The sequence below is a fragment of the Osmerus eperlanus genome, chromosome 3, assembly GCF_963692335.1.
Source record: "Osmerus eperlanus chromosome 3, fOsmEpe2.1, whole genome shotgun sequence".
Lineage (NCBI taxonomy): Eukaryota > Metazoa > Chordata > Actinopteri > Osmeriformes > Osmeridae > Osmerus > Osmerus eperlanus.
In genome coordinates, this window is record NC_085020.1 from 299,564 (window position 1) to 309,247 (window position 9,684).

At 56.1% G+C, this 9,684-nt stretch overlaps 1 protein-coding gene across 2 annotated transcripts in view; it reads right to left on the reverse strand.

Moving 5' to 3' along the window:
• The window catches only part of slc39a10 (solute carrier family 39 member 10), a 28,491-nt gene extending 19,058 nt beyond the window's left edge, over positions 1-9,433 (reverse strand). The window contains exon 1 of one of the 2 annotated variants that reach the window (XM_062456296.1): positions 9,286-9,433. Coding sequence is in view for 1 of the 2 variants with exons in the window: in XM_062456295.1 (XP_062312279.1) it covers positions 2,179-2,262 (84 nt within the window). In the remaining variant the exon portion in view is untranslated. Of the gene's footprint in view, positions 1-2,178; positions 2,732-9,285 lie in introns of those variants that run through there. The other variant, XM_062456295.1, reaches the window with a different exon arrangement.
• Between the last annotated feature and the right edge of the window lie 251 nt (positions 9,434-9,684).

Consider the following 9,684-nt stretch of genomic DNA (forward strand, 5'->3'; position numbering starts at 1 on the left):
GGAGGCAGGCACACCGCCCCCTAAATCACTCCTGCTGTCTGCTGCTCTCTGGACATGGGAGTAGAGGAGAGAGGAGGACAGGAGAGGACAGGAGAGGAGATGACAGGGGAGGACAGAGGAGGAGAGGACAGTAGAGGGGAGTACAGAGGAGGAGAGGGGAGGAGAGGACAGTAGAGGGGAGGACAGGGGAGGACAGGAGAGGGGAGGAGAGTGGAGGACAGGAGAGGAGATGACAGGGGAGGACAGAGGAGGAGAGGACAGTAGAGGGGAGTACAGAGGAGGAGAGGGGAGGAGAGGACAGTAGAGGGGAGGAGAGGAGAGGGGAGGAGAGGACAGGAGAGGGGAGGAGAGTGGAGGACAGGAGATGACAGGAGATGACAGGGGAGGAGAGGGGAGGAGAGAGGAGGAGAGGACAGTAGAGGGGAGTACAGAGGAGGAGAGGGGAGGAGAGGACAGTAGAGGGGAGGAGAGGACAGGGGAGGACAGGAGAGGGGAGGAGAGTGGAGGACAGGAGAGGGGAGGACAGGAGAGGAGAGGGGAGGACAGGACAGGGGAGGGGAGGACAGGAGAGGGGAGGGGAGGACAGGAGAGGACAGGAGAGGGGAGGACAGGGGAGGACAGGAGAGGAGAGGGGAGGACAGGAGAGGACAGGAGAGGAGAGGGGAGGACAGGAGAGGGGAGGGGAGGACAGGAGAGGACAGGAGAGGGGAGGACAGGGGAGGACAGGAGAGGAGAGGGGAGGACAGGAGAGGACAGGAGAGGGGAGGACAGGAGAGGGGAGGACAGGAGAGGAGAGGGGAGGACAGGAGAGGGGAGGGGAGGACAGGAGAGGGGAGGGGAGGACAGGAGAGGACAGGAGAGGGGAGGACAGGGGAGGGGAGGACAGGAGAGGAGAGGGGAGGACAGGAGAGGACAGGAGAGGGGAGGGGAGGACAGGAGAGGACAGGAGAGGGGAGGACAGGGGAGGACAGGAGAGGAGAGGGGAGGACAGGAGAGGACAGGAGAGGGGAGGACAGGAGAGGGGAGGACAGGGGAAGAGAGGGGGGGAGAGGGCAGGACAGGAGAGGATAGGGGAGGACAGGAGAGGGGAGGACAGGGGAGGAGAGGAGGGGGGGGGAGAGGGGAGGATGGCCCTTAAGCCTGATCATATGATCCCCACACAGCATCATCCTCATCCCTATCATGTGTGTGTGTGTGTGTGTGTGTGCAGTCTGCTGTTGCATTCCTACACAGACAGAAGGAGATGAGGTGAAGAGGACAGCTTGTAGCAGTGTGGGAACATCAGGGTGAACAGTTCCCTTCCTGGTAGAGAGTCATCACAGCCCTTTAATCTACTGACCGCCTGGCTGCTCAGCAAGTTAACTTTCACAGCACACCAGTGACAAGTCACCAACTCGAAGACCAGCTGGAGTTTTACACCTGTGTTCTGCTCCCCCTTCAGCAGGGTGAGGGTCTCCTGTGTGTCTGGGCCAGACAGGCCCAGGGAGAGGCTCCAGCCACAGGCCTTATCTGACCAGACTGACACCATGATGACACACAGGCCCTATCTGACCAGACTGACACCATGATGACACACAGGCCCTATGTGACCAGACTGACACCATGATGACACACAGGCCCTATGTGACCAGACTGACACCATGATGACACACAGGCCCTATCTGACCAGACTGACACCATGATGACACACAGGCCCTATGTGACCAGACTGACACCATGATGACACACAGGCCCTATCTGACCAGACTGACACCATGATGACACACAGGCCCTATCTGACCAGACTGACACCATGATGACACACAGGCCCTATCTGACCAGACTGACACCCACACAGAAGACTGCCCACGCTTCACCTGGAGCACGAGAGAGGGTTGTGTTCCCTCCGCTGGGAGTGGGAACAACCACAACCACCAATGAGACAGAGAGGGAGAGACAGAGAGGGAGAGACAGAAAGGGAGAGACACGGAGACAGAGATAGACAGAGATAGACAGAGAGAGAGACAGACAGACCGATAGATAGAGGGGCAGGTGCTGATGCAGTCAGAGTTGGAACGGGAGGCAGTAGGGAGGAGCCCAGACCTCAGCCAGCAGTTACTCAAACACACTTCATCAAACAACACAAAAATGGAGATCAGGCACAGAATGCCATTCCTTCAGACTGCAGGAGCAACTTACCTGGTGGAACCCTGGTTTGATGAGAGAGAGGGCAGAGCAGCAAGATCCTATCCTCGCCTCGTTCCCTCTGGTCTGAGCTAACATAGGAACAGGTTGGATGTTTTGAAGTCTGTAGGTCAGGTGACTGAACTTCTTTGTGCAGGGTGGAGGGCAGAGGGAGGGGACAGACCGGTGAGTGAGGAATCCTGTAAGGGGTGGGGGTGTTGGGTCTGGGATCAGAGTTAATCAGCCACTGAACCAGTCACTTACAGGAGGTGTGTGTGTGTGATCAGCTGATTGGTGCAGGGTTAGGGTGTGATCAGCTGATTGGTGCAGGGTTAGGGTCTATACATGTGTCTGGACAGGCCACGTGTCAGGACCCCCTGGCACGATATGCAACAAGCTCCCGAGCACAGCCACAGAGCAGGATACCCAGGGGAGGAGGGAGGGATGATGGGGAGAGGAAGGGATGGAGGGTGGGTTGGCGAGAGGAAGACAGGGAGGGATGGAAGGAAGGAGAGAGGGAGGCAGGATGAGAGAGAGAGGGCATGGAGGGAGAGATGGCGAGAGGAAGGTAGGGTGGGAGGAGAGGGAGGGATAGAGTGGGGAGAAGGAGGGATGAAGGGAGGAAGAGTGACATGGTGGGAGAGAGAAGGAAAGCAGCAGAGAGATGGGGGGGGAGAGGAAAGCAGCAGAGAGATGGGGGGGGGAGAGGAAAGCAGCAGAGAGATGGGGGGGAGGAAAGCAGCAGAGAGATGGGGGGGGAGAGGAAAGCAGCAGGGAGATGGGGGGGGGGAGAGGAAAGCAGCAGAGAGATGGGGGGGGGGGGGGAAAGCAGCAGAGAGATGGGGGGGGGAGAGGAAAGCAGCAGAGAGATGGGGGGGGAGGAAAGCAGCAGAGAGATGGGGGGGGAGAGGAAAGCAGCAGGGAGATGGGGGGGGAGAGGAAAGCAGCAGGGAGATGGGGGGGGGAGAGGAAAGCAGCAGAGAGATGGGGGGGGGGGGAGGAAAGCAGCAGAGAGATGGGGGGGGAGGAAAGCAGCAGAGAGATGGGGGGGGAGAGGAAAGCAGCAGAGAGATGGGGGGGGGGAGAGGAAAGCAGCAGGGAGATGGGGGGGGAGAGGAAAGCAGCAGGGAGATGGGGGGGGAGAGGAAAGCAGCAGAGAGATGGGGGGGGGGAGAGGAAAGCAGCAGGGAGATGGGGGGGGGAGAGGAAAGCAGCAGAGAGATGGGGGGGGGAGAGGAAAGCAGCAGAGAGATGGGGGGGGAGAGGAAAGCAGCAGGGAGATGGGGGGGGGAGAGGAAAGCAGCAGAGAGATGGGGGGGGAGAGGAAAGCAGCAGGGAGATGGGGGGGGGAGAGGAAAGCAGCAGGGAGATGGGGGGGGAGAGGAAAGCAGCAGAGAGATGGGGGGGGGAGAGGAAAGCAGCAGGGAGATGGGGGGGGGAGAGGAAAGCAGCAGAGAGATGGGGGGGGGAGAGGAAAGCAGCAGAGAGATGGGGGGGGAGAGGAAAGCAGCAGGGAGATGGGGGGGGAGAGGAAAGCAGCAGAGAGATGGGGGGGGAGAGGAACGCAGCAGGGAGATGGGGGGGGGAGAGGAAAGCAGCAGGGAGATGGGGGGGGGAGAGGAAAGCAGCAGGGAGATGGGGGGGGAGAGGAAAGCAGCAGGGAGATGGGGGGGGGGGAGAGGAAAGCAGCAGGGAGATGGGGGGGGGGGAGAGAGGAAAGCAGCAGGGAGATGGGGGGGGGAGAGGAAAGCAGCAGAGAGATGGGGGGGGGGAGAGGAAAGCAGCAGAGAGATGGGGGGGGGGAGAGGAAAGCAGCAGAGAGATGGGGGGGGGGGAGAGGAAAGCAGCAGAGAGATGGGGGGGGGAGAGGAAAGCAGCAGGGAGATGGGGGGGGGAGAGGAAAGCAGCAGAGAGATGGGGGGGGAGAGGAAAGCAGCAGAGAGATGGGGGGGGGAGAGGAAAGCAGCAGAGAGATGGGGGGGGGAGAGGAAAGCAGCAGAGAGATGGGGGGGGAGAGGAAAGCAGCAGAGAGATGGGGGGGGGGAGAGGAAAGCAGCAGGGAGAGGAAAGCAGCAGGGAGATGGGGGGGGAGAGGAAAGCAGCAGAGAGATGGGGGGGGGGAGAGGAAAGCAGCAGGGAGATGGGGGGGGAGAGGAAAGCAGCAGAGAGATGGGGGGGGGGAGAGGAAAGCAGCAGAGAGATGGGGGGGGGAGAGGAAAGCAGCAGAGAGATGGGGGGGAGAGGAAAGCAGCAGAGAGATGGGGGGGGGAGAGGAAAGCAGCAGAGAGATGGGGGGGGAGAGGAAAGCAGCAGAGAGATGGGGGGGAGAGGAAAGCAGCAGAGAGATGGGGGGGGAGAGGAAAGCAGCAGAGAGATGGGGGGGGAGAGGAAAGCAGCAGGGAGATGGGGGGGGAGAGGAAAGCAGCAGAGAGATGGGGGGGGGAGAGGAAAGCAGCAGAGAGATGGGGGGGGGGAGAGGAAAGCAGCAGGGAGATGGGGGGGGGAGAGGAAAGCAGCAGAGAGATGGGGGGGGAGAGGAAAGCAGCAGGGAGATGGGGGGGGGAGAGGAAAGCAGCAGGGAGATGGGGGGGGGAGAGGAAAGCAGCAGGGAGATGGGGGGGGAGAGGAAAGCAGCAGAGAGATGGGGGGGGAGAGGAAAGCAGCAGGGAGATGGGGGGGGGAGAGGAAAGCAGCAGGGAGATGGGGGGGGGGGAGAGGAAAGCAGCAGGGAGATGGGGGGGGAGAGGAAAGCAGCAGAGAGATGGGGGGGGGGAGAGGAAAGCAGCAGAGAGATGGGGGGGGGAGAGGAAAGCAGCAGGGAGATGGGGGGGGGGAGAGGAAAGCAGCAGAGAGATGGGGGGGGGAGAGGAAAGCAGCAGGGAGATGGGGGGGGAGAGGAAAGCAGCAGAGAGATGGGGGGGGGAGAGGAAAGCAGCAGGGAGATGGGGGGGGAGAGGAAAGCAGCAGGGAGATGGGGGGGGGGAGAGGAAAGCAGCAGAGAGATGGGGGGGGGGAGAGGAAAGCAGCAGGGAGATGGGGGGGGAGAGGAAAGCAGCAGAGAGATGGGGGGGGGAGAGGAAAGCAGCAGGGAGATGGGGGGGGAGAGGAAAGCAGCAGAGAGATGGGGGGGGGAGAGGAAAGCAGCAGGGAGATGGGGGGGGAGAGGAAAGCAGCAGGGAGATGGGGGGGGAGAGGAAAGCAGCAGAGAGATGGGGGGGGGAGAGGAAAGCAGCAGGGAGATGGGGGGGAGAGGAAAGCAGCAGAGAGATGGGGGGGGGGAGAGGAAAGCAGCAGAGAGATGGGGGGGGAGAGGAAAGCAGCAGAGAGATGGGGGGGGGAGAGGAAAGCAGCAGAGAGATGGGGGGGGGAGAGGAAAGCAGCAGGGAGATGGGGGGGGAGAGGAAAGCAGCAGGGAGATGGGGGGGGGGGAGAGGAAAGCAGCAGGGAGATGGGGGGGGGAGAGGAAAGCAGCAGAGAGATGGGGGGGAGAGGAAAGCAGCAGAGAGATGGGGGGGGGAGAGGAAAGCAGCAGAGAGATGGGGGGGGGGAGAGGAAAGCAGCAGAGAGATGGGGGGGGAGAGGAAAGCAGCAGGGAGATGGGGGGGGAGAGGAAAGCAGCAGAGAGATGGGGGGGAGAGGAAAGCAGCAGAGAGATGGGGGGGGAGAGGAAAGCAGCAGAGAGATGGGGGGGGGAGAGGAAAGCAGCAGAGAGATGGGGGGGAGAGGAAAGCAGCAGAGAGATGGGGGGGGAGAGGAAAGCAGCAGAGAGATGGGGGGGGGAGAGGAAAGCAGCAGAGAGATGGGGGGGGAGAGGAAAGCAGCAGGGAGATGGGGGGGGAGAGGAAAGCAGCAGAGAGATGGGGGGGGGGGAGAGGAAAGCAGCAGAGAGATGGGGGGGGGGAGAGGAAAGCAGCAGAGAGATGGGGGGGGGGAGAGGAAAGCAGCAGAGAGATGGGGGGGGAGAGGAAAGCAGCAGAGAGATGGGGGGGGGGGAGAGGAAAGCAGCAGAGAGATGGGGGGGGGAGAGGAAAGCAGCAGAGAGATGGGGGGGGGGAGAGGAAAGCAGCAGAGAGATGGGGGGGGAGAGGAAAGCAGCAGAGAGATGGGGGGGGGGGGGGGAAGCAGCAGAGAGATGGGGGGGGGGAGAGGAAAGCAGCAGGGAGATGGGGGGGGAGAGGAAAGCAGCAGAGAGATGGGGGGGGAGAGGAAAGCAGCAGAGAGATGGGGGGGAGAGGAAAGCAGCAGAGAGATGGGGGGGGGAGAGGAAAGCAGCAGAGAGATGGGGGGGGAGGGAGAAAGCAATAACAAAAAGTGGGAGTGAAATTAACAAGGACAAAACTGTTAAGGATCTAGACAGAATCATGGGATACGTCACCACACACACATCACGAGATACGAGCGCTCAGTAAGAGAAACCAGGAGCAGCAGAGAACAAGGAAGTGGGCTGTCTGGGGAGTTTACCACCAGGGGTGTGCAGGATCAGCTATCCATGGACCGACATACTGCACCCTAACCCTACACCACATCCTGGTTAAAGGATTTGAGGTCCTGTTATAACACTCTCATAAATGGTGTCTACAAAAATGTTGACCACTTTGCACTTCATTGTTGCCCTAGTTTTTGAATAGTGTAGTTTTGTTGTCTACAGCAGCCTTCAGCCGCTCTGCTACACCGCAGCCTTCAGCCGCTCTGCTACACCGAACGCTTTAGGAACAACACTGAAGCATCATGTGAGGGATATTAAGAAACGCTTTATTATGCAACTATACAGCTCTGTCACGTGCAGCACAGGGGACACTGGTAAACCTCTGGAACTTCATCCATGAAAGAAGAGAGATTATGAGCAGAAAGGGCCGTATACAAGTTTCTGGGGTTGTTTACTACATTTACCCATGAAGGTACAGCAAGGTGACGTGCTCCATGAAGGTACAGCAAGGTGACGTGCTCCATGAAGGTACAGCAAGGTGACGTGCTCCATGAAGGTACAGCAAGGTGACGTGCTCCATGAAGGTACAGCAAGGTGACGTGCTCCATGAGGGTACAGCAAGGTGACGTGCTCCATGAAGGTACAGCAAGGTGACGTGCTCCATGAAGGTACAGCAAGGTGACGTGCTCCATGAAGGTACAGCAAGGTGACATGCTCCAACCTGCTCGCCACTTGGCCTTGAGGACGTGGCTGCGGCACACTATGTATGAATGTATTCCTTACACGTACAGGATCATACTATTGGTAGACCATGTATTTTACTACAATCTACTTATGAGCTGTACCAAATGTACCACGTACATTGTTTAATGTTGCACTGCAAGAGCCTACTGTACAGAAACAAGGCATGTACTACAGACAGCCCCTGGGTAGCATCACCATACCCCTCAGGTTCCATCTCCAGGCCATGGAAGACAGGCCTTGTTCCTTACTGGAGCATCACTCAGTCCCAAATCAATAAGGCATTACCCGGCAGACGGATGGATGGCCCCTTCCTTCTCAAGGTGGGGAAGATTATAGGCTGATCTCTCCCTTGGCTGTGGATCTGAGTTCTACCAACTGCGACTTAGCTGTTCAGGAGACGTGCTACTGGGTTTTAATGTGCTTTGATGGGACGGCCAGAGTCTGCTAGCCATAGCTGTGTTCAGGAGCGGTCCATTCCCAGACGTGGGTATGTAACTCTGGGTGTAGGGGTTTGCAATGTGTTAGTCCTAAATAAATGAAACTGCCTGAAAGCCTTAACAGTGAGAAAACTCATTATTATAATCCTGTGTAGACATCTACTGTGGGGTTTAATACAGCATAGGGTTAGGGGCCACGTGCAGCATTGGGTTAGGGGCCATTGATGCAGTTAAAGGATGGGATTTTTCTGTCACCTTAGACTGTACACATGTAAGCTTGTAAGAAGGAAAGCCAGATAGCTAACGTACACAACTTCATTGTAATGTTCATATACAGTTTGACATTGCATTCTCAAATGCAACGTTGGCACATTGAAGTATCGTGAAAGGACCCCTCTACACTAGACATAACCTCGTTGAAACAGTCCTTACGACCCAATGACTTGGCTACACGTCTCCTAACCCCATCCAGACCTGACAAACTGTGCGTCAGCCGCTGCTCACGGTTTCCTTACCGCTACCGCCCACTCACTTTCAATAGATCCCAACAAGGAAGTAGCCTACTCCGAGTAGTACTGTAAACTAAACATGCATTGAGTTCACTAACACGCAGTTACCATTCGTAATAACATGCATTGAGTTCACTAACACGCAGTTACCATTCGTAATAACATGCATTGAGTTCACTAACACGCAGTTACCATTCGTAATAACATGCATTGAGTTCACTAACACGCAGTTACCATTCGTAATAACATGCATTGAGTTCACTAACACGCAGTTACCATTCGTAATAACATTTATTGGTGATACTGACTTCTCTCTGTGGACCCAACTTAATAACAATGACATTCAATCGCAAGCACGTGGATGACTTGCTAACTTTGCTAGCTAGCTAACCTAAACTCACACGACACAAACCTAGGTGGCTAAAAACATCAAAATACAGGTTGTCAAATGCTAACCACAAACGTCTAAGATTTCAACACTTAATACCAACTAATAGTATCTATCCAAATGTATCGTTGTCTAGCATATACTGCTAACTTACACAGCTAGCTAGTCTACCCATTCAAGCGGAACCTGGTTGAAAGTAGCCAGCTCGCTAAAACGTGTAAACCCCGCTAGCTCTACAAGCCGTGCCTCCATTCAAAAGCTCCTGCTCCATCACTTCGGATTAGTAATATTTCTCAAATGTACACAAAGCCATTAGCCACAAAATCGACTTAAACGCATGTATTTATCACAACAGTTAGCTAGCTGGTTGGTGTCAAAACGTTGGTTTGACTACACAGTAGTCGGCATGATTCCACATAGCTAGCTAGCGTGCTAGCAGAAGATTCAAAGGAAATTAGCTTATTAGCAAACAACAAAGACAAGCGATTTAATATTACAACTATATTCCGTCAAAAACACCCACAAATGAAGCTAACTACATATGCATGTTGTTGCAAATGCTGCCCGGTTCCATGTTGTGGGAGTGAATGAAAACAAATGGGTTTTTTTTATAGTTACCTCACACGAGTGCCGTGTGCATCTCCTCTCCGCTCGGTACCAAAAAAACCCTCAGCCGAGCAGCTCAGCAGCAGATCAACATGAGGCCAGGCCGCCAGGGTATCTGCGGAAACGGATTCACCAAAGGCACTGCGAACTGAAAATAACGCGCCAAGCCTTGTCTACGCAGCCTACGTAACCATCATATAATTATTTTGTAACCAACATTTATTATTATCAGGTGTGTCACATGACCTATTGCCGGAGTGGATTTTGACATTTTCTACAACCATTGTCTCAACAACGTCTTCTCATTTTGGTTGTCGAGTGTTTATTAAACTTTGCTAACAGTAGAAGTTAGCCAGTATCTTCCCCTGGTACATTTACACTTAGTCATTTAGCAGACGCTCTTATCCAGAG